Here is a 26303-nt window from a genome sequence, read left to right as displayed (position 1 = left end):
GCTCTTTCCTGCTTCTCTAAGTTTTCAGTCCATTTCATTTATTGACTTTTCACATTATTTGGCTTCTTCTGCAATGTGGTATAGTTCATATATGAGACCAGGCTCAAGGGAAAAACAGTACGGGCTCACAGACAAATGTTTACTCAGTCTTTCATAACTGCAAACACAACATATTACATCACTCAGCCCTCACTGCCCTCTATGCTGTCCTCCCCATGTGATTCTAAAAATGCATTAGCTAAAATTTGGCAACATGAAGGCAGCCTCTAACAAAATATTATTTCTAATAAGAGCATAAGATACCTGGCAAGAGGATGTGAAAAAATAGAGAAAAGTATGCGTGTGCATGTGGGTATGTGTGATTGCTCGTATTTTAAAACCTCAGCATGTGTCTGTGTGTCTTTTGCAGAAGTGATAAAAGAGAAAGATAGACGATAGCACCAAACGGAAAGATAAAACAATGAGTCATACAGAGAGCTTGTATAAAAGTCACTTTTAGAAGGTCTCCATTTTATTACTAACAATCTTTTAACAACTCCTAATATTACTCTCTCTTGATGACAGGGCAGTTCATACAGAAGTGGAGCAACAGGAGTCTTACAGGCTATAATGATAATAATATATATATTATCCAACATAGGGCTGGTATTGTTTAAATTATACTCTGAAATATACTAAGAGCAGACTGAGGGGACCTAAAGAGAAAGGCAGTATAACACTGAGGGTTAATAGAAGTCCCGAAGCAAACTGACAAAAATAGCAAACCCCTGGTTTGAGCTGGGGATGACTAGACCAGAGCTTCAAACAGAGAGAATAATGTACCTATTTTCTCCAGGAGGCCAGAAACAGGACTAAATGGATGCTAATGTTGCTGTGTAAACAGCCAACTCTTTGCTAACACTTTCACCCTAACACCCTAAATAAGAAGCCATTAAAATAAAAAAATAAAAGGATACACAGGGAACTATGCAGATATTCAAATCCACATTTTTGTACTTGTACTTGTAAGATTTTCATAGTCAGTCACTAACAATATCTAAGTTTGATACCCAGCCCTATATAACATAATGGAAGACAGTGAATGTTCAGTGAAACAGCAGTTACAAACCTTGTGGTCGACTCTCCCTGCTCCTTCCTGGAGTTGACAGATGACAGGAAGAAAAAAGATATATTAAAAAGCATATTTTAAAAAAACCCCAACAACTTCAGTGTCAATTGTGCTTCAAAGGCAATACCAGTGCTTTTGCGTGTTTTAGCCTCAGACTTTACATCTAAGCATGTGTTTCAGATTTTTTTTCCCACTGGCTTCCATTAATTTTGCGTAATATAAAAATGTATTAACAGGATACATTTTTGGAAGTTGATGAAGTAATTTAACAGTGGCTGACAGTATGAAGTGGTTTTCATCAAAGTAGCATTTACATTATAACTACAGACAACTAATTAATTTATGCATTAAAATAAGTCTGCATGACATTAAACATAATTGGTTTATTTATTCTGCAATTTAAGATCCATGGTTGTAACAGTTTGTAAAATGTGTTTTAATGCATATGGCTCAAGAGGCAGATCCAGATACAAATTGGCAATGACAAGTCGATAGCACAAATTTGATGCCAATTTGGGTTGACTGCCTCTTTTCCCCAGTGCAATTTGATTTTTTGTTTGCCAAGTGTTGTTGTCATCATTTGCTTGTGTTTGACAGAGGTAAGTATTGCTATTAAAGAAGATTAAAACTGCGATCACCATGACCGATATGGATTATCTTCTACAGCAGAAATGGGAAAGTATGCCTTTTGAAGAAAAGCCCGATGTTAATGCTTCGGTGTTTAATGGCTTACACAACATAAGCAAGTTTCAAGAGTAGTGATTTAAAATAAAAAACTATGCTGAAGTCAATCAATGGATGCCTGAAACGGTATGTTAAATATTATATCACCTGCATTCAAAAATGGTGGTCAAAATTTTAAGGAACACATGAATATTAGTTTAAGAGCTAAAACCTGCAAACACACTGGTATGGTCTACTACATGAGCATTATAAAAAGATTTTTGCATTCAGGACTTTGTCAGCAACTGTTGCAGAAGATCTACAGGTAGCAACACATCAATCAATAGTAAGCATTCCAGGGAAAATGGACCTTAACAAACAGCAGGCTCACTACAGACATGCAGGTCAATGTAGACTGTACAGGCCAACTAAGGAAGCACTTGCAACAAGAGATAGTAATAACTGAGTGACTGAAGATCTCTTCACTTAATCACTTTAAGCTGTGTCTTTGTAATCACATATGTGTTTTTACAGTTCATTATCACTATATAAACATACTATATGCCAACAATATTTCCAGGCTCCATAGATGGGTTTGTGGGCAACATCACTGTGACATGCACATACACACTGAGGGTAGAAGAAAGGAATCAGCACCTAATTGGCAGATTAGGTATGGAATTGTATGGAAGCCCTGAAAGGCAAGGTGAATTTTTTTTAATCTCATAAGTACGAGATACTATCTCTAATTTTTCGCGCATGGACATACAGTAGGCTACCAGTCGAAGATTTCGTCAACTGAAACAGTCTGCTACAGTTAAAACACACAGACCTCCTGTGTAACAGCCATGTCCAGACGCATCAGCTGTATTGTACAAACAATGCCCAGGTGTAAATGGGGTGCACTTATATAGCGCTTTTATCCGAAGCGCTTTACACTACGCTCATTCACTCGTTCACACACACATTCATACTGGTGGCTGAGGCTACCAGGGCACACTGGTGCCACCTGCCACCATTGGGAAATCATTCACACACCGATGAACGCAGCTTCAGGAGCCATTTGGGGTTCAGTATCTTGCTTAAAACTTTGACATATAGGCTGCCATGGTCGGGGATCGAACCACCAACCTTCCGATCAGAAGACGACCTCTCTACCAACTGAGCCACAGGTGTGTATTTAACTATTTGTTGTTACATTTATTTTACAGATGGCATTTCTTGCATCCAGGTGCATTATATACACATTAGGTCTGTGGAAGACGCAGTCTCTTCACATTGTGATTCCATCTGACCTTACATCTACACTGTTTAACCCAAGTCGGCACCTATGCACAGTCCTATTATGTTTTACAGGCATTTGTAGTTAACTAATCATTTTGCTGAATTTTTACTTCCCTTTTTCTATCGTGCGTCAGGCACTTCCTTCAAAACAGCCTAATTAAGCCTCAAAGTTTGTTGGCCAAAACAGTTTATCTCGTACCTACGAGAAAAAAAAATCACCTTGCCTTTCAGGGCTTCCATAGAATTGTGTAGTAACCAATTTGAATTACAAAAATAGTGGCTGGAAAATGTTCATTATTATCATCATAAAGAACAGACTGTTCTCGGCCAAAAATGGCAGCTTATTACATCCCATTTACAATTTTTGTGCGAAGAGGCTCCTGTTTACATCCCATGTGAAGCCAAAAGTTAACACTGAGTTATTTTAACTTTTATATGTAACTACATTAGCACATAATATCATCATGCAATACGTCACATACTACGCCGGCCCTTCACCATATAACATAACCACGTCATGTATTTATTTGAACCCAAATCATACTTTTCCTTAACCCAACCAAATACTTTTGTTGCCTAAACCAACCAAGTAGATTGTTTACAAGGTGAAACACGTGTTTAAACCTGCAGCTGTGCAGCCATATCACAACATTAAATAGTATGGTCATATATATCATATTTTATGAGAGTCAATGGCAAAAAACCTATTCTGTTGTTTTGGTGGTTGTTGCCCAATTAAGGAACACACCCAGTTAGCTCAGAGAGCAGAGTTAGCAGCTAGTGATCTGGTCAGAGCCATGGATGAGGTGCTAGTTAGTTTTAAACAGAAACTGGTAAGACCTCTGGCATACACCAAATGTCTGTCATGTTTACATGGAAAACAACAGAAAATTCATATATGATGATATACTAATATAATTATTACGATAATACACGGTTGCCCATTTAGTTGTAACCATTTTGTTTTCAAACACTCTGTTAAATGTGGTTTCATTTTTCCATTGTGATATGTTTGCAAGAGATTGACTATTAAAGTTTTGAGAATATCTGTCAAGAATCAATCACATTGGCACAATAATTTACCAGCAAGTTGCTGTATTGCTAAATATTAAAAATATCTATCATGACATTATGGCAACACAATTTCTATCCCTCTGTTGTATGCACATTCATTGTTTGCAATTAGGAAGCCCGTCCCATTGTATCTCCATTTATAGATTTTTTCAGCTACCAAAGCCACTGACTGATGTATATGGACTGTAGCTCTAAATTACTCAGGGCGTCAGTGCCCAGTGGCTGCTCAATCTGAAGAAACTGAAGTGCTGCAAATTTGATAAAGGTTGACTGGCTCATTGAGGCCACAATGGCTGTCATAAATGAATACGCGGAAGAGGGCAAATGCTTAAATTGCTGCCTCAGACCCTCAAAGTGACATCAGTGAAAGTCACTGGTCCATTGAGTCTTTAACTGACTATGGTCAAATACAGAGAGCCTGAGTCAGTGGAATGGTTTGGAGGGATAAAATGTTTTTTTTTTGTATTGTTTTTTTAATAATAGCAACAAAAGTAAAGGGTTGTTTAGAGATGTCTTAGAAGTCAGCATTTTCTCTGATAATTCAAGCAAGCAGAGATTAATGGAGCCTGGAAATGATCCGTCTATTTGGTGGCTGTGAGCCAGTTTCTTAAAAGAAAAAGAAAGTGATGGAATCAATGCACATGTTCAATAAATACAGCAACACAAATACAATAAACTATGGGCTGAGAATGGCTGCGCTTGCAAATATTGTTTTAAATATCGTTATCTTGAGAAATTGAGAAAATTAATGTATCTTGAGAAAACAGGCTTTGTTATCTTGAGATGAGATAATTATGTTTTTATGCTGAGATAACAAAGCTTGTTTTCTTAATTTAACAAGCTGATAATCTTATGATCTCCAGATAATGGCATGAAAACAATAAATGTGAGCACGGCCTTTCTCGGCTTCCGTATTGAACAATAGGACAGAGCAGAAAATAGTGAAAAGCCTGAATCATTTTGAAAAGAAAACCTAAAATGTACAGAACTGAAGTGTAGGAAGAGATGGTTTGAGTGGCACAGACAGTAAATACAGACACCAGCTGCCATAATTGTACCTACTTTGTAGGGCTGCAGGTATGCAACGCCTTCAAGTGAGGCTTCCAGGTAGCAATGGAAACCGAGTTCTCATCAGCCGCATAACTACGCCAAACACACTGCATGCAGAATACACAAAACCAGGAAGAAGAAAAGGTACAACAAGAGGAGACCCCCCCAACCCAAAAAAAAAAATTAAATACAACAAAAAACAAAGCAGAGGAGGAAGTCAGAAGGAAGAGGAGGATGAGGAGAATAGAAAACAAATTAAAAAGTTGATTAGTGAAAACCAAAAAACAGGTGTGTCACACGTCTGTGGCTGGGCGGAGGTCAGGCATGGATACATGCCTGTGGGAAGGCAGGAGGCTCTCATAGTGCCGCCAAGTGGCATCCAGGTAGGGCCTGGTGCTGTCAGTGGAGTAATAACGCCATGCAGCCTGGTACAACATGGGGACGGACAGGATGCAGAGGAGGAGACAAGAGGGGGTCGGGGTCAGGAAGGGGAGATGGGAACATAAGTTGGGAGAGATAGGTGGGGTGGGGGCAAAGAGGAAGAAAACGTGGAAGGAAGTAGGTGAGAGAGCCAAGGAGAGAGAAGGAAATGTACAGAGAAATATATGAGGATGACAACGTGAGGTCAGCACACCTAAAAGTCGGGGTCAAACAAAAGGTGTGTGAAGTTCAAGCTGGGAAAGTAGGAAATGTGTGAAGGAGACAAGAGAGGGAGGGCAAGAATGGGTCCGCCAAACTGATGTTTCTGGCCTTAAACACAGTGTAAACACAGAGTCTGGAAGTGGCAAAAAAAACTCCCAGGGGTTCAGAGAGCTTGTGAGGATGTGAGGATGGGGTGGCACAGGGCTGGACAGAGTGAAGGTACGTGCTATGTGCTTTTTACTGGGTAGTTTCAAGATTTCGGAAAGTCTACGGAGGAAAAGAGGAAACTGGAGAACGATAAAATCATTTAAACACATTATATATTCTGAAGGCATTTGGTATCTTAGATGCAGTGGTATATTATTTTGAATATCAACAATAATTCATGAGAACAATGCCTTTATTTTCCGGCCCAAAAACAGTCAATGTGTGTCAGGGAAACAGAAGGAGGGCAGGCTGTCTGGTTTACCTGGATGAGATAGGCAGCTGGGTTTCTCCTTTTCTCAAAGTGCTTCTGTCTGTGCTGCTCCTGGACCTTCAGGGCAAAGCCTGAGCCCAGAATACCCTGGTGTGATATTAATAGGATTAAATACTGGGTGCATGCCAAAGAATCAAGTATCACTGAGTTGCTGAGAAAAAAACTACAACACTAATGAGATCATCATTGTAGCTGAATGAAAAATGACATTCTCTACTGCTAAACATTAGCATCTTAGATAAGATGACACTGTTTTGTTAAATTGAGAGACTTTAATGTGAATATGGCTGTGTTTAAGGTATGGGGCTGGAGCTGGCAGGAAACTGGAAATACTGGAAACAGCTAGCCTGACTGTTTCCAAAGTTAAAAAAATACACCTATGGAAACCGCAAATGCTGAAAAATGACCACATTGTATTCCATTTGTTTAATTTATACACAAACAGAATGTAAAAACAAACATTTGTGGTTGTATGTGCTGGTAGCAGTGACCTACTGAGTCATGACATCATCATGAGCTTGTCCAGCAACCAGCAGAAACCAGGTGGACAAACAAACTGTGACACCATGTCATTACTTTTTTATCGACTAATTGTTGGTTTAAGGCTTTAGAAGTGCTGGTCGGCAACAGGGTAGCTGTGTTAACTTTGTGCTAAGCTAAGCTAATTATCTCTTGGCTCTTTCTCCATAGTTAATGTACAGACACTAAAATATTATGATCTTCTTATCTCAGTCTTTCATGAAATGTTAATGTTAAGTTCATTAATAGAGATGCCTCGATCACCTCTTTTTTTACGATATGATTGCAGATTGTCAGTGATACATGGCTGCTATCAATGTTTTTATTGTGTTACAGCTGTTATAGCTGTGTTTAAGATTTTCATAGATATAAAATATGTTTCATATGGGGATCTCCACTTGGTGGAAGCCAAACCTCCTATAGACAGACATATAATAATATTTATATTTATATTGCGATAGAAAATGGCCAACCAGGCCGTGGCACATTGAAATCTGGGTAGTGGTCCCCATGACTACATGTCTGTTTACAATTATTCCTCCTCATCCACAAGCACACAGCAACAAAAAACACAATATATTGAAGCATCTAACAGGTGTAGTGAAGCAGTTAACTATAGACTGTATTCAGAATAGACTATGCCTCTCCACTTCCTGCCACTGTACAACAATTAGGCCAACTTGTCCCGGATAAAGTAAATATTTCCTTTAGATACATTTCCCAGGCCTGCAATCAAATGTGAACCAAAACAAATATCAAATTAATTGACACTGATCTTGCAGCCAATCAAATCTTCACAACTTGATCTGGCAGAATAAGAATAAGGAACCTGCCTGCTCTCTGTCACTTAAAAAATAAAGTATTTACTTGAATAATGTAGACTTACAGCTGGCAAGGCAAAGAAGGAGATTCCCAGGAGGGCAAACCCTGCAGACAGCATCCGTCCTGTCCACGTCTTTGGTGTCTTATCCCCATAACCAATGGTTGTCAGGGTGATCTGTGAAAAATGCACATATTAAGGTGATTTATACACATGAGAGAGAAAAAATCTTCAAAACAAGATATGACACCAATACACTGTGAGCCCAGGAAACAATTTATTTGATTAATAACATATTCCCATAAAACAGCTAACAGGAGGTTGTGCCTTAAAAACATGTTGGTTTTTGGAATCATTTTCTTATTAGACACCCTTTATCAGGGTTTTATAAGCTGCAACTAATCAATGCTTAATAAATTATTTTTATTTTTAGCCTCTTCTTGAATTTGGTTTATTGGCATCCCATTGACATTTATTCAAACACATTTGCTTATAACATTTATTTGAAGGATTTAGAAAGCCCAAACGCCTTATAAGGCATTTTAAAATTGATTTTAATTTTCAATTTTCATTCTTTCTGCAGCAAAAACAAAATTGCTGTGTTTTTCGGTGGTGGCAGTGCATTCTGAAGGAATTATTTTACATTAAGAAGGCTCATGGATTCAGCTGTGGCACACCTAAATGAAAATACATACGCAACAGTGTTAGTGTTAGTGTGATTGGAAAATGATTGAAAATACTTAAAATATAAGGGTTAGTTAGACTAATCACAAATATTTGTCCAAACTACCTGCAATCTTGTGTTTTTCCGGTGCATATCTGTATTATATTTTCATGTTTTTTGTTCTACACAGAGGCATTTGAAATGATGCCTTCAGGCGGAGCAGGCTGAGTGATCTCCTGTGTGGAGCGAGCCTGGACTGTGTGGCCTTGGTTCCAAGAACAACGATAAAAGCCTGTAGCTGAAATATTTATTCTGCCTAATAAAAAAGGTCTTTGAAGCACAGCATGTGGATTCTTTTTGTCCTTTATGTGTGAAGACATGCTTAAATCTATAAACCTATAACTCAGGCTTCTTTGTGCTGAACCATGGCCTTTCCTTGGACCTCTCTTTCCTTGGACCTCTCTTTCTCTGCTGGCTGTGGTCTTATTCCACATGTTGGCTCTGAGTCACCTTCCTTCAGGAGATTCAGCCTCTCAGGGTGTTTCTTCTTTCTCCTATTTCTTTAGAAGATGTGCTTCAGTATTGCTTCTTGTGTGTTTCTGTAGTCTACCCTCCATGCAGGTTACATGGTGGAGAGAAGGTCATGGGGCTCAGTCTCTTGCTGCCTCAAGACACCTGGAAGCTACTTGACGTCATCCAGAATCGATCTTTGTTTTTTACCTTGTGAGTCTGTTTATGTCTGTCTGTGGACAGATTTTGTCACTGTGATAGCACATTCACCCATTCACATTCTATGGGTGCATCCCATGATCCTTAATTGCATCCGCATTTTCCCTCACTTGTGTCTTTTCCTTGCGTCATAGTCCCGCCCACCGGGGATGCATGGAGAGACACAAGGAAACCAGGCAAGGACAGAGGAAAGTTTTAACGTGAAGCAACATCTGTCTCTAATGACGGCGGCAGCAGATCACAGCTGGATCAGCTGTTGGTCGGCTTTAACAGCTGTTTGTGTGTGCACAGATACAGACATGCACTAATAATAATAAGTGGTTTCTCTCTGATGGCAGTTACCTGTTTAAAAAACACCTGCATAGGAATAATAACCTGCATTGTGTATTCAAACTGTAGACAGGAATGTGTTTATATTATTGATTATTATTATTGTTATTCGTCTGTACATAGGCTATTCTGGTCATAAATGCATTATTTAATATCCCAGAAAATGATTGTGGTGTCCGTTAAACACTGTTCAATGTTTTATTAGGTTAGATGTTTGTGATATTGGGCTGAGGACTGGGTGATTTGGCCAAAGTCTTCAATCCCAATATGCTTAATTGAATATCTCAATATATGTATCATTATATGACATGTTTTCTGGTAATTTAGTTAATAAAAATATTTTTTAGAATTCTGGATGAAATGAATACTCAACAAATTTAATTTCTCATTTAATTAGGAACTTCAGTGTGTGTATGTATGTATGTATGTGTGTGTGTGTGTGTGTGTGTGTGTGTGTGTATGTATGTATGTGTGTGTGTGTGTGTGTGTGTGTGCGTGTGTGTGTGTGTGTGTGTGTGTGTGTGTGTGTGTGTGTGTGTATGTGTGTGTGTGTGTGTGTGTGTGTGTGTGTGTATGTATGTATGTACGTACATAAGTATGTATGTACATAAGTATGTATGTACATATGTATGTATGTATGTATGTATGTATGTATGTATGTATGTATGTTTGTATGTATGTATGTTTGTATCTGTTCATATGTTTGTTTACATGCCTGCACACAAATATAGGTATCCTATATAGGTAACCATTATTCTGCAGGATCTGCAGAACCCTGTCCTGATCTAGCTGTATGCACTATTGTATTCTGGGTAATGGAGTATAAAGGTTGTACAAGCTTGTGACTGGAAGGTTCCCAGTTGGAGTCCAGTTTGTCATTCACATTGAACTGGTGTTCAATTGGAGTGGTGATGAGTGTGATTTCAAAATAAAACCACAATCTTGATATATTCCCTCAAATTATTTCATATCATATTTTCTGAGAAATTGGGGCTAGTGTATCATCAATTTACATGGGGTAATTGTAGATCTGCATATATGATTTCATCACGATAGGTTTCCATTAAAAGATGATAAATAATCGTATTGAATTTTTGCAGATAAGTGAATATGTGAAGACACAATAAAAGGCCATTCTAACAATATTACATTACATTTGACTGATTGCATTGAACCAAAGAGAGCATTTAAATGCTTTGATAAAAGAAGGAGCAGATGAATTACTTTTTTATAAAAGAAGAAAAACAGTTGATTGTGATAATGTTTCGTCGTGATGGTACTTAGCACATCAAAACATGAAAAGAGTTTTTCACATGTATTCAGCAGGAGACTGAAAAGGAGCATGTAATATACAAATATAAGTGTATTCAGTCTTTAATGACAGGAGCAAACAAAGCTGAATGTGGGCTGGAACTGGCACTGCTTCTCTTCAGTACTCTGTTTGTCTGTGTGTTTTATCTGTCCATCTATCTACACATATCTATCTATCTGTCTGTTTTGGCACACTGATCAGTCTGGATTATCTTTCATTCAGGCTCTGATTGCCTTGTATGACAAAGGCGGCTGCAGCCATTTGGTATCATTATGATATTTTGAGCCAGTATGAAAATGGTGGTTAATGGAGCCACGCAGGGCTAATGTTTATGGAGGAGCTGTCAATGCTCAGAGGCAATGACAAACTGAGCAGGAGGAAAATATTAACATCTAATGCAGGAACCATTTATGTGAAGAGATAACAGTTCCGACTTGTAAGAAGTGTAACTTTGAGATGGAAACCCGACAGAGGCTGTGAAAAGAAATCAATTCAGAAGTGGAATGAAAATTTGTATGGCAGATATTAAACTCAACCTTTCAACATGTTTACTGTGCCCTGGCAAGCAGAGCTTCACATATTCCTCCCAACTCACCGTTCCCCACCACAAAGCATCAGCGTAGGTAGCAAAGTCCTTGTTGAACTTGTTCTCCACAAGATAGACGAGGAACGAAGAGAAGATGAGAACCAAGAATCCGATGTACCAGGCAGTTACCAGTTCCTGCAGACAGAGGTCAAAGCTTTCAGAGAGTAATCACGGAAAATGCTGTTAATGCACAACCACTTTGGTATATGAACAGCTGATCTACCCAAATCGGCTTTTCTATGAACTTTGAGGGCATTCTATTTAACAGAACGACCAGGTGACGCAAATGAACATTATGACCCTTTAGTAAATCTTTGTTTTAAATCTGGAGATTATTTTGTAACACACAGGTACTGTCCCTTTTGCCATAACAGTATGGTGAGAGCCTTTAAAAGTCACCACAATACAAAAGTGCACAAGAGCAGATGGTGTTAAAGTCATCAGGCTGGCATTCACAGCATTTTCATCTAATGTGCCCTCCAGCAGGTCAAACAGTGAGCTCTGACCACAAAGCAGATGACTCGACTCTATGGAAAGTCATTTGAGCATTTATTCCATATCGTTGGTATCAGATGTCAATTTCCTCCACCACTTTAAGTAGTGCAAGCACAATGCTCTCTAGTTAGAGTCTTTAAATTTTACTAGTTGACTAGTTAACTAGTAAAGGTTCAACTAAACATTTTGAGCCTCTGTAGTTAACTGGTAACGACAAGACGTATTTAACTAGTTGGGCAGAGCATGTAGAGCCTCACTAGTTAACCAGTCAGGACAAAATGATTTAACTAGTTAACTATTAGTGTATTTTGAGCCTCTCTAGTTAACTGGCAAGGACAAAATGCTTTAATGAGTTAAACAGCAGAGCATGTAAAGTCGCACTAGTTAACTTATAAGGACAAAATGCTTTAACTGGTTAACTAGCAGTGTATTTTGAGCCTCACTAGTTAACTGGTAACAGCAATAAGTATTCAACTAGTTTAGCAGAGCATGTAGAGCCTCACAAGTTAACCAGTAAGAACAAAATGCTTTAACTAGTTAACTAGCAGAGCATTTTGCATCCCATTAGTTAACTGGTGATGACAAAATGATTTAACTAGTTAACTATTAGTGCATGTAGAGTCTCTGTAGTAAACTGGTAACGACAACAAGTATTCAACTAGTTTAGCAGAGCATGTAAAGCCTCACTAGTTAACCTGTAAGGACAACATGCTGTAACTAGTTAACTAGCAGAGCATGTTGGCCCTCATTAATAAATTGGTAACAGCAAGAAGTATTTAACTAATCTAGCAGAGCATGTAGAGCCTCACCAGTTAACCAGTAAGGACAAAATGCTTTAACTAGTTAACTAGCACAGCATTTTGGCCATCATTAGTTAACTGGTAATGACAAAAATGATTTAACTAGTTAACTATTAGTGCGTGTAGAGCCTCACTAGTTAACTGGTAAGGACAGGAAGTTTAACTACTTAACTAGCAGAGCTTGTAGAGCCTCATTAGTTAACTGTTGGGACAAGAAGTCTTTAACTAGTTAACCAGCAGAGCATTTAGAGGCTCACAAGTAAGAGAAAAAGGCTTAAACTCAGCCGCAGAAAAAGATATGTTAAAACAAAACATATCTGCAACTGAATCCATAATTAGTTGTTTGGGGCAAAATGTTCAGTCAGGATGTATTGGAAACAATGGGCAGAGACTTCCATATATCATTTAAAGTTGCCAAAAAGAAAACTTTGAGAAAAACCCTTACCAAACACATCCTTAATACATATACAGGCTTCCATTATTTGGACCTTTCATTTAAAATGTGACATCAACTATTGAGTGGAAATGTGCTGCTTTGTTAAAGAGAAGTCAGCAAAGAAGCACTATGTCAGCAGCAATGACCTGTCCTTGCTTCAGGTACTTTTAATCTGAAAGAGGATTTAAAAGAACTTTGTGAATTTGTGTAGGTTGATCGAGGTCAGAGAAAACAGAGAGAGATGAGTGAGTTGAAGTAAGAAAGGCAATGAAAAGAGTAAGAGCTCCAAATATTTCAATACCAACTCCAGGTCTAATACTTCTAAAACACCACATTTTTTCCATTACCTTTCTATATTAAATGGATGACATTAAAAGGGACATATTAAGCTCAAAAATCACATTACATTACACAAAAAACCACATTAGTTCCTCTGAATATAACTGTGTAATAGCAAACTTTGTATTCTGTGTATCTATGTGTTATCATTCCCTTTTATGGTTGAACTGAATACTCCACCACATGAATTTCGACACATTCATGACACTCATTTTCTATTGTTAATGCATGTTGATTTCTGACTTTGCACACACACAGCTTCACCCACAAACCTAACCACAGAACCTTTTACCAGTTCTGCTCATGACCCCTCACACACCCCCTCTCTCTGAGGCTAGGACGCAGAACGTTTCACACTCTGATAGACTTCCTGTCTGGTCACGTCTATTCACGATTATGGTATAAAAAGATCCTGTCTCCTACTTCTCTGTCAGGTACTTCAACCAAGCACTATACTGTGTCCTATTTTAATTGATTTTACTCTGCAAATAAAACTTTTGAGTCTTTTTGCTCAACTTGAATTGTTTTATTTATTGTTTTATGTATTGTTTTTATTTTCCTGATGGCTAATTTAAAGCCACAGTTTCTGAATACAGTCTGCATGAATTTCTTTGTGGATTGAGTGTTTTGATACTTTCACAATATTTATATCCCAACTACACCTGCATTATAATCCAAAAAGACATCGAAATCTCAGTTTTTTAAATGTGTACAATTTGATTGATCAGTAGAGATATGGAATGTACTGCTGTATAGTCTAATATATAATATTAATTATGTTAAAATGTGTTTATAATGAGTTGTACATCCCATTTTCATATCCTGTATAAGAGGGAAAAATGTTACACATACACGGTACTCTTATAAATATACACCAACACTAACTATGACTTTAAAAATAAAAATGAATCAACATCTTAATATACAGTATACTTATAGAGCTTCAGGTAGGATTCATAACAGGCCTGTGGATTGATTTGATTGATTTGACATTGCCTGTTATCCCACCTTGCTCTGTTTCCAATGACAGGGACTGAACTGACTAAATGAGAGTTGACCCTGACTCTCTGATGGTTTCAATCTTTGACATTAAAGGGGCAGCCGCAGATAAAAATAGGAATGAATCTAGAGGTCTCATGAACAAACTACCAAGTCGATGCCTTAATTCTAAAAACATGGTGGTCCCTGTTTTTCTTTACACTACCACTGGAAACTGGGGATTCCCAGTGTCGCTCTGTGCTGCAATCAACAATCCATGAATCTTACTGGTATTGGTAATGACTATGGAATTTGTGGTATCATGACTTACCTGGATAAAACCAAAACTTTTTATATGCCTCTGTACTATGGAAAACAAAATTGAAATTTACGTGCATTTAAGTGACTTTGCCTACTTTAATTTCATCACAATACTCATATATCATCTTTGAATTAAGTTATTACCATGTATGTAAACATACTGTACTTTATCTACAGTACTGTATGGAGCAGCATATTGGTTTAGTGAGTTTAGGACATAGACCGTATATAAAATAGACAAAACATCTCCACTTCCTCCAACTGTACAGAAATGAAGCCAAAAAAAGAGAGGAAACGAAATTAAAATTTTTTGTAAGCCAATAAATTAGCAATGTCAGGGTGAGGTGATTTTTGCATTCCACAGAAAATAAGCTCTGTGGCAAACACACGTTTCTGATGCTTACGTGTTTTGTTCAGCAGGATAATCTTCACAAATAAACACCACTTTTATGATGTTTGAAGCATTAATGCAGCTGACGAAAGTAAAAAGCTAACACTATGCTATAGTGAGTTCACAGTCACGTGATTTCAAGCTAACCAGCCGTTTGGACAAGCTAAAATTGTCATCCGTGTCCAACATGATAACGTTTAATGTCACCGACAACCACTGTAGTCTCATTTAGCCACTTGTTAGCAACCGTCTTTTTATGGACACGTAAAAACGGGGGTATTTACTAACATATTTTATGTCATACAATAAAATGCAAACATCTCTTGTGCTAACCGCAGACCTTATTTCAGGCTTTAACCAAAACCCCATTGAAAATCCTCATTGAATTTGAGAGGATAGACCTGCGAGCGCTAAAATGCTAACTTACTTCCTGGTTTAAGAACTCATTCCTGTGCGCCCTATGTTAGAGATTAATAAAAATAGCAATAATCTGCATTATGACCTTAAGCAAAAATGCTGCTTAGAAATGCATTTGGCGGAGCATGGAACACATTTTATGTGCCAGGCACAGCACACAGAAATATGGAGTATCAAAAGAAAGAATATACTGATAACAAAACTACATATTTGAGGGCAAGCAGATGAAAACTGAAGCACTCTTTGTGCTCCAATTCAAGGCCATGGGCCCAGGTGGAGATAGGCACTGACGAACACTAGACAAGATACAGAAGTGTGCTGTTAGCTTTTTTCCTTCCACAGGGCTGTGACCGGAAGCTGAAGCACCAAGAGGCTAGGACTAGCCTGTGTGCCAACGAAATGGGCGGGCCGAGTCTAAACCATGGTGCTGCCCCAACAGTTTTAACCAATCAGATAGTCGCACATTTACATGATAAAACTGTGTAAAAGTAAGAATCGGCATCCTTTTCTGGGAAGTGGTTACAGCTAACTGCTTAGCAGCCTGTGATTTCTGAACAGAGAAGGTCCATGTACATGCTCACTCTTTTGTTATTGTCTTAAATAAATAGTCAAAAGGATTTTACTTTCCTCTCATCTGTTCTGCAAGAAAGCCCGAACTCTAACACCTATATCCTGGATACAGGCGCCTCCTGTGCTGGTGACGTCATTTGGACCAAGAGTCTGTGCTGTAGTGATTTATTCCTACCCATAAACCCACCTGACCTGAATTTTGTAATTTGGCTCATGTTCCAGGGGGCGACAGAAATGTTTTGGCTTCACTTTTGGGGAGCTGCCATGCTTTATATACAGTCCATTGTTAAGGACATCACACTGGAGCTCCCCAAGTCAAGACCCCTTGTTGGCAGGCATCAGCAAGAAACCTTGTTAGTTCCACAGGATCTCGTTCTATAGCTAACAACAACAACAACAACAACAAGCGTGTATGTGTATTGTCCATTGATCAGTGGCGGCCCACCTTGCTGTGTGCGTAGACCACAGAGCCGAGAAGCTTCCAGGTGCCTCCTCTTCGGTCCATTCGCACCATGCGTAGGATCTGCAGGAAACGCAGGCTCCGCAGCACCGACGTGGCAAAGATGTTGCCCTGGCTTCCTGCTGACACCACCGCCACCGATGCTATCAGGACTATGATATCTGGAGGGCGGAGAGGAAATACACACAGGGGACAACGATGACTCAACCCCAGACACAAAATACAGTATATCTGGCATCACGTCCATACATTTAATTTTATAAATTCCGTACAATGATGGAATGGAAATAATATTGAGAACATGGCTTCACTTAATATGCTTTTATTTTTTATGACATATGACATTATGACATTTGTCATCTCTGTGTTCATGTCGTTTATTTTAATTATTTTTCTTGCATTGCTGATGGACACTCATGTAATTCAAGTCACCTGAGACTTCATTTGAATTGTGTATGGCCTCAAAGATGCAAAAGCAGTATTTGTGTCACCAAAATACTAGGAAACAGTGAGTCCTATAAATAGATTACTCACCCTTATGCACATAAGAACAGACAGGAAAAGTAAGGACTTGTCATAGGAGCAGAGAAATGTCCATGCTGATAGCTAAAAAGATCAACCTAAAGGCAAGTATATCTCACTAATATTGATTGTAATGTGAAACTGGCCCTTAAAGCAGACAGGCAGGATGGCTCATCGGAGCCTGGAGGTCAGAATATCTGGGACTGGCTTGATGTCTATCATGTTGCTACAATAACAGCAACTCACTGTTGTCACCTCACTCTCACCCCTTACTGTGACAAATTATCCCAACAAAGGCTTCATATTACTGGAGTTGACATAATCTGCCATAGGCATCAACAGTACCATAATGTAATATGTACTCTTCCTATATACATTCTTTATGTCTATATAAGTCCCCTGGCTTCCACATTGATATCACTGTGGACACAAACAGAACAGTGGAGAAGAAGTAATTGTTCTGTAAAGAATATTATTTTCACCCAGAGCATATGTATGCACAGAATGTCATCCTTATATTTACATACGTAAATGTACATATATAGCTCTGTATGATTATGTGTACATTTACTGTATGCATGTTTGTATGTTTAATTTTATTTTTGTTATTTTGCTTCATATATTGTACTTCATTTACAGTATGTGTGTGTTAAGGACCCACTTGAAAATGAGATAGTTCATCTCAAAGGGCTTAGCTTTCTAATAAATGTCCCTGAATATTCCATGTCAACCATGCATCATTAAACTCTGCCCTTGAGTGGTGCTATCTAGTTCACTCTGTTCTGTATGAGGGTTTTTACTTATATAAAACCATCCTGTCAGCTCCTGTCCTTCTGCAGAACCTGTTTTTTTAAATGAGAAAATGCTGACCAAGGTGCGTCTAATGTCTTCTTTTATAAACCATGAAGCACCTGACCCATAGAGGACCCATATAGGGGGTAGGGAAAAGGGGAAAAGTCAGCAGCAGCACTATGAAAAATACATTAATGACACCCAGGAGGTGAGGTCTGCGGGGCACCTGCAGGGTGGCAGTGGGTTGAGTGGCTTTGAAAGTGCAGAGAGAAAAACATGAGGAAAGTGAATGACAGAAGAATTAATGTGTTTGTGAATTTGAGCATCAGTGTCTGTGGCAATGGCATGTCCCCATTTCATTAAATGTGCATAGGACAACAAACTTTCAATCAAAAGGGTTAAATACTGCTTCCTTCCTAAATGTCACAAACAAAAACAATGTTTTATTGGTTTGTTTAGTTTTTTTAATGTATTTGTGTTTGTGGTCTAAAGTTCATGGTGCAAGTGCACAAAGAAGATGCAAGGTGCAAAGGGGTTGTACTTGGCCTCTTAATTAGGCATCAGGTGTATTTCGGGTGTAACATGAATCAAACCAGAGTGTCATCTCCCTTCATAAACCAGGTGTGCCTGCACCTGGTGCATTACTGTTTACATGGCCGATGTTTACATGGCAAACTGGAGAAACAAGCAGGTTTCCATCTCCACCATCTCCTATCTCTCTGTCCCATTAAAAACTCAGTTTGACAGCATAACCTATTTTACTGTACTTTCTCTGATTTAGTGACCTGGTCCACATGGACATTTCACCAGGGCACAAAGTCCCCTTTTTGAGTTAGTAAATTACATGTAGTCTACAGTCACTTAATTACACTTCCCTTGGATCCAGCTCCTATTTTATAGCATTGATAGCAATAGACGTTTACATTTTTCTAGAGGAAATCCAGTAATTCTGAGAATGGAAAGATTGCAAGCATGTAGCTGAGAGAGGCAGTAATAAAAATACTATTAAAAGCAAGTAATCTACAGTGCTGATCAGTGTGTGCGGCAAATTTAAAATGCTACCACCACTCATTTATGTCCCCTCTTCTGTCATTCTGCACATTCCCTCTGCTGAAACCTCACTGAGTTAATGTAAAGCTAATGCAGCAACTTAAGCAGTTTAAAGAAAGTTCTCCATGAGATAGGGAATCCCGTAGAACTGGCTATATGGTGAAACTTACACTTTTTAAACAGCTAGATGTTTTTTCTGGCAGCAAGGCTTTGCTGTTATCAGCACCTCCAACAGTGAATTCCACTTACAAGCCTTCACTCCATGAAATCCATCTCACTTTGCTAAATCTCCATTAAATTCTCATGTGTCAATCGCATTCTGAGGTGGCAGGGGAGCATGTGTCACTTATGAAGTTGTGAATGCATTTTTTTGAACATGTGAAGGGGGTCCGTACAAAATAAACAGGGTGTCAAGTTGCACTTGAAGATGCAATTATATGGTATTTTGCTGAGCTGTAGCAAACCCGTCAGGAGAGGAGATACAGTGGGCAGGGTGGTAGGCGCAAACTACAGAAGCTACACTGATCAACAGCATTCCATAAGCTGTAAATTACACAGCTTCTTATCAAACACTTTGTTAATAGGTTATAACCACTATCAGTGTCCATGAATTTGAGTTGTGCGACTGAGCTGGGGTATGATTGAAACTGGTTGTGAATACATCTCACTCCGTTCCTCACTGAAATGAATGGGGAGTGAAATCCAGTGCCACTGCATGTCCCCAGTGTAAAATAGGTTTATCACTAAAAAGTTGTCATGACTAAAGATAAAAAAGAGCAGAGGCATACTGTTCCACATGTGTCAATGTACAGCAAGTGTGTACATTTTGTGCAAAGACAAAGAAGTAAGAAAATAATGAAATAAAGTTTTGTTGTTTTGATGTCTTCATCTTATATTGAGATGTTTTGTTGCAGCCTGTTCTCCCTGATGTAAGCGATTAATGGCTCAAAATGAGCAAAGAGTTGGTGCCGCTCTGGAACCAGTTCTCCTGGCTAAGAGCTGGTTCTTTGGCAGTCGAAACACGAAGAACTGGTTTGAGATTAGGCACTAGTTCCGAACCAGCCCTCTAAATGCCTTGGTTGAAAACGGGTATATGTACACCTAAAAAATTCACCATGCCACCCCCACCGCACCCCCATCCATCCACTGCACCCCCCCCCCCCACCCCACCCCACCCCAATTCAAACCATCATCAACTGTTAATTCAATCAACCGTTGTAATCAGCCAAATAAACCAATAAACAAATGGCGTCCATAGTGACCAAAGTTTGATGCATACTTTTCAACAGCGTATGTCACCACCACAAAAATACAGTACCATATTTCCATCTTGATTAATGAAGGCAGAGTAACCCATAGAAGAAATAAGCCTGTTGGAAGTTAACTAAAAGAAATTCAGTCCTCTAATCTCTCAAGCAGCCAAATCGATGCATTTTCATTGGAGGTGTAGCACTGATTTCCCATGTTGCCTCCCAGTGCACAGTGTCATCATTCTGTTATTCCAAAGTGACAAAATCACCATTGAAAAAGCTATGAAATATAATAGCAGAAAATAAAAAAAACAAATTTCCCTATCTTAGTAGTATTAAATGATAATTCAAGGTCATTATTTTTCTTTTACAACCCATCCACAGCATGAAGCGTTCTGAGATAAACATATCAGGAGCATTGTCTGATGTCACATGATATTTCAGGACATTTACAGACACATTTCATAATGCTGTGCAGCAGGGGCCATTCATTCAGGCTGTCGACTGCTGTGATTCCTTCTCAGTACTCAGGGAGTGTCCATAATGAAGGAGTCCTAACTGGCTTTATGTGACTGCAGCGGACAACCGATTACACCGCTTGTGGTGTAATTGGCTCCAGTGAGTCAATTATGTTCATGCTGGGACTCAAATATGTGTGTTGACGCACTTGAACATATAGAAAACTACACCATATTAGTGTTTGATCATACATATATAATACAAGACAATAAAAATAAATACAATACAATGTAGAACTAGAACCACTGCCTTGTAGTTGTATGCCTCCAGCCAACCAGTCAAGTTGCAGTTTACATCCATGTATGTCCAGACTCATATGACAGTAGACAATGCTTCAAATGTGGATGTTAGAGCAAAGAAGCTACAGATTCTAAAACATGGAAGCTTAAACACATTTTCAGGCAGGTAGCTCAGGAGATCTATACATTCACCACAGTTTGAAGGTGGGCACCCAAGAATAGTGTCACAAATTCAGTGTCAAACCAAATGTTTCCCCTTCTCTTTTGAGTTTTTGTGATGAATAATGGCCAGAAAAGTGATTTTACATAACATTATGAATTATGGTTGAAATGTATTTTGTCAGGCTCAGCTAAGGATAATTTCATCCTCAAGTTTGACGAACTTGTGCCAGGTTTGATTCAATTCTTTCAAGGTGTTGCTGATATACCACAATCACAAGAATGGGACCTATATGAGGTCACAGAGCAGAGACCTTGACCTTTGACCACCAAAGTTCATCAGAACATCCTTGAGTACAAGTGGAAGTTTGTGCCGATCTCAAAGAAAATCCATCCAGGCGTTTTCTGATATATCACATTCACAAGAATGGAAAAGATGTGAGCTTGCAGTGACCATGACCTTTGACCTCTGACCACCAACACCTAATCAGATCATCCTTGAGTCTAAGTGGAGGAATATATTTTTCTTCAAATATGAAGCAATTTAGGCTGGATGGACATATATACATATACATATACAGACGGACGGGGACTGAAGGGAAACCACAAACCATACATGTTCACGTTGTAGTTGTGTTTTTATACTCCCATAATCCCCTTCTTGTACGCTTGTTAAATTTGATGACATCACACAATGTGAGAAGTACAGCATATATATAAGTCACAGTCACAGGGTTTCTCTCTGTAAGAGAGCAAGAACACAGCAAAGCTACATGACACCTAATTATGTGTCAAAGCCACAAACACATAATGGGAGTGATCACCATGTGTCACTGCATCACCTCCATCTGTCTCTCTACTGCTCATGTTCTCTTTCATTTTCTCACTTTATCCCATTATCTCTCTCATTAGTTCATGCTGTCTAACACTCCCTGCCTCTCTCTCTCTCTTGCTTTAGTTTCACCCTTTTGTTTTGCTCACATAAGTGTGACGACGTGAGCTCAGTCACCCTGCGTGACCTCTTAGCCCCGCTCTCTCTCCCTTTGAGCCCCCTACTGTAGTTTCCAAGAAGGAGCAGAAAGCTCCATGTCTAAACAGTGGAAAGAATAAAAGTCACTTAATGCAACCTCATTACGTAAGCGCTCTCTGCTCTTATGAGCTCTGACCACAACTGTAAATGACACGAGCAAACCATGGTCAATAGCGTGCTGTGGAGAAGTGCTTATGTCTAACATCAGAATGAAGACAGCACAGCTGGGCTCCACTAGAGGGCAAGTAGAAGAAAGCTGAAAGTGCACACAACAAAGGAGAGGAAATGGTGCTGGAAAGATTCATTTTTGGGAGTGTAGAACCTGATAATGTAATAAATTCCCGATAATGTAATAGCCCCGATAATGTAATAAAAATCTGCACTTGAGTCCAATGAAAATGTAATAAAACCTGATAATGTAATAACTTCCCGATAATGTAATAAAGTGCATTTCCCAATAATGTAATACACTTTTTTTTTTTACCAATAATGTAATAAAGTATAACATCAAGCACTTTTAGATTTCAAGAAGCTGTTGAATACATTCGTGTGTCATGGATGCCTCGTTTGTGAAAAACGGGTCAAAAGTTATTAAAACATTGAACTTTGACCTGTTGGTGGCGCTAGAGCTCTTGAGCTAGAGTTGCCTACACAGTATCACCACTTGAACCCAAGTAATGGGTGGTCTGCTGTTAAATTATTACAATATTGGGGAATTATTACATTATCAGGACTTGTGAAATGAAGGCTAACCTGATAATGTAATAACCTCCCATTATTGTTATACTTTATTACATTATTGGTAAAAAAGTGTATTACATTATTGGGAAATGAACTTTATTACATTATCGGGAAGTTATTACATTATCAGGTTTTATTACATTTTCAATGGACTCAAGTGCAGATTTTTATTACATTATCGGGGTTATTACATTATCGGGGTTATTACATTATCGGGAATTTATTACATTATCAGGTTCTACAGGGAGGGATATAATTTGTGCCTTTTTCCACCAGAAAGACTCAACAAAAAGGTGTGCTCACCGATAACACAGAAAGGCTTCCTGGCAAAGCGGAGTCGTCCCTGCCACCCTCTGTAGCGACAGCAGCATCCTGCCGACCAGATACGGATGATGTATTCCAAGCCAAACACCACAATCATCACAAACTCCTGTTCAAAAAGACAGAAACATATGGATACTAATGTGGTTTTCCATTATATATCAGACAATACATTTCATATACATATGACACTTGCAATGTTTCTACTATTAAAATGAACAACAGGTTAAATTCACAGAAGAGATTGATATCACTCATGATGAATATCTGATCAAAGTGCTGCTGAGGGCAGGCAACAAAGCCATCACTAGGAACTGGGGAAAGGAAACACCACCAACAAAGGATCAATGGATAACAATTGTGGAAGAAATCTTTTTAATGGAAAAATTGACACATACATTGAGGCTGCAGAAAACACAACTGGAGAGGAAATATAAAAAATGGACCCTATACAGGACTCTAAACACTGACACTGGACTGGAATAATGATTGAAAGATATACCATTCTAAATGATTGTAAGTAGTATAGCACAATAGTGTTTACTCCCCAGGCAGCTTTGTGTTTGGTTTGCTTGTATTTATTTTAAATGTTTTATTAAATTTGTTAATAAAAACTTGACAAAAAAAATAAATTAAAAAAATTAAAAATTAACACCAGGCTGAAAAAGCATTGTATCAGCCAATGAGTGTGACGGTTTGTCTGCTAATTCAAACACACACTGATTCAGCCCCCATTAGAGAACAATGCAGATGCAATTAGCAAAATTTGTGGAATGGTAGTTAGTGCCGCAGGTGCAATTGTGTGCATTAAATGCTGGACTGTATAAAAAAGCGAAGTTTCCTTTCAGTTCAAGGCTTTAATGACAACAGGTTGAGTCATACTTTTAGTCTGTTCAAAAGAATTTCTGCTCTTGTGCCCACTAGCAGCTCGTTCTGTCTTTCCTCACTGTCTTTCTTACTCCATTTAGTGTTATTAGCACTTAAAGTAAGTAAAGTTTGCAGTTTGAGGGCAGACACTTAAACAAATGAGCCACGGATCTAGACGGCTTTGTCTGCTCTCTATTATAGAGGAGTTACTCTTCAATTTCATAACTGAGTTCTGAACATCTCCTTGTAAACTGTTAAATCGCAATTAACACCTCTCCTCAGGTTTTCAATCTACAGTATATATCCGTCCTTTATAGTTTTGTGTCTGATAAGAACACTGAGGTCATGCAGAGTCTGCAAAAAATATACACATGGTGGGTATTTACAGGCTGATTTCAGGAATTCTGGGCTCGAAAAAGAAAGAAAACTGACAGTTATCACACCTGTTGTCTACACACACACAAACACACACACATGCAGAGATAGCTGACTTGTTTTTCAAGATAATTTTTTAAAGGGCAGTTCTCCTTATCTCCTCCTAATTTCTTATGTTCAAACAAATAACAAAGCTTTTTTTAAAAAAAAAATAATAATAATTTAATTTACTTTTAAAATGGAGACTTTTACACACACACAAAAAAGGTTTCAAGTTTCAATTATAATACAATGTTTGGTCAACCAGAAAGCCCATTACAAATATCATTGTAATAAATAATGTAATACTATATTCCTTGAAATTTTATTATTTTTTATTAGATTATAACATTTTCTGAGCTGGTTATTGTACCATGAAAATGGCATACAGTTGCAACCCTAGTTAGACTAGACTATTTAGCTTCTTAACTAAAAAAATGTTTAAATAAATATGGCACTTAATATGTGTATGTTGTAAAGAAAGGTTTGAAAATGTATATGACAGGGAAATAAGAACTGCAAGTAAAGGTGTCATTTTGTTGAAAGACAATGATGTTGTCTGGTTTCTTACCAGAATGAGCAGACAGTAGGAGGAGAAGTCCTGATGAGCCGGGATGGTTGAGAACACAGAGAGGACCAGGCAGCTGAACACCAGGATAAACCTAAACACAACAACAGAAAAACAAAGGAGACAATCATCAATATAACATACACAGAAAGCTGGAACCAAACAGGATGACATCAATGGTCTGACCTCTCAAACCACCACACTGACCAGCAGATCAAATCTCAAATTCCAGAACATAATTTCCACTGCTCACAAATTCGCTGTTGATCGCAGAAATGTGCACTAAAGTGGAACAGTTTTCCTCTGTGACAAACTGTTGAACCCATTCTGGCACTGAAGGAAGAGCAGAACACGAACAACCTGGCAGCACAATCACAGAACTTATTTCCTTTCTGCAGTGAACCATGAGCCTGACTATTATTCAATTTCCTGAGATATCAAGTTAATCATGCTTGTTTGTGTAACATGATTTGCAAGAAACAAGCAGTGAAACTGCGGCTATTGGAAAACAAGCAACATCCGACCATTTCCACACTCCGACTGTCGCTGCCTCCGCCAGGAAACCGTAGCCTTCCATCTTCATAACCATAACATGCTTTTTTTCCATCACATAGATCTTCCAAAAACACGTCGTTGTCTGAAATCGGAGCGTGGCGTTTAGAGTTACGGTGGCTCTTGATGCTAAACAGTGAGAGCACATCTGTGTTTTATCAGCTCAGATCTCCTCTTAAGCCCGCTGGAGAAAGATCGGTCCACATGCGTGAAGCTTTAGGACAGCAGACATGGCTTTTTACAGTCATGTTTGTTCAGTTACACATTAATAATTCTCTCTGCAGACCTTTGGCTAAGCTAAAACCCTTATGCATCTATATTTGTGAAAACCTTGAGCTGGCTATATGACAGTATGGACAGGTACTCTATGTAAGGCAGTGTTATGCACAAAACTAGTGGTAATGAGACAAAATGAAAAGATGAAATGAAAAAGGCAGGGCTAATGAAAAATAATGAGCTTTCTTGGTGAGTCATTAAATAGAACATTGTAAATATTCAGTTCATCTCAGACCCATGACCCTCCAGACAAACTGATATTCTCCTATCAAAGTTTTTATTGGACTTTAATACCTATAACTCACAAAAGACAATCCACAAATGCCTACTATGATCCCCAAATACTTCCCTATCGACATACATGTACTTTTTATTTGTGTAATATCCACAAAAATATGTGGTGATTTGCAAATACACATGTAACGATACACTTAACTCACTATTCAATACGATTTCTGATACAGGGTTGACTAACAATTTGTCATGCATATATATATATATATATATACACACACACACACACACACACACACACAC

At 38.5% G+C, this 26303-nt stretch overlaps 1 protein-coding gene across 1 annotated transcript in view; it reads right to left on the bottom strand.

Annotated features, from left to right (window-relative positions):
* Positions 1–25515, bottom strand: part of LOC131968947 (potassium voltage-gated channel subfamily KQT member 5-like) — a 40053-nt gene extending 14538 nt beyond the window's left edge. Inside the window, exons 1-9 of the mRNA XM_059330028.1 lie at positions 25463–25515; positions 24942–25032; positions 23072–23198; positions 16452–16627; positions 11269–11394; positions 7705–7815; positions 6291–6386; positions 5192–5286; positions 1109–1135 (exon numbers count right to left, since the gene is read on the bottom strand). Of these exons, the coding sequence (XP_059186011.1) occupies positions 1109–1135; positions 5192–5286; positions 6291–6386; positions 7705–7815; positions 11269–11394; positions 16452–16627; positions 23072–23198; positions 24942–25032; positions 25463–25515 (902 nt within the window). The remainder of the gene's footprint in view (positions 1–1108; positions 1136–5191; positions 5287–6290; positions 6387–7704; positions 7816–11268; positions 11395–16451; positions 16628–23071; positions 23199–24941; positions 25033–25462) is intronic.
* Between the last annotated feature and the right edge of the window lie 788 nt (positions 25516–26303).

This window comes from Centropristis striata, chromosome 1, assembly GCF_030273125.1.
Source record: "Centropristis striata isolate RG_2023a ecotype Rhode Island chromosome 1, C.striata_1.0, whole genome shotgun sequence".
Lineage (NCBI taxonomy): Eukaryota > Metazoa > Chordata > Actinopteri > Perciformes > Serranidae > Centropristis > Centropristis striata.
The sequence above is the reverse complement of the archived record's forward strand: the minus strand, read 5'-3'. Positions and strand labels throughout refer to the sequence as shown.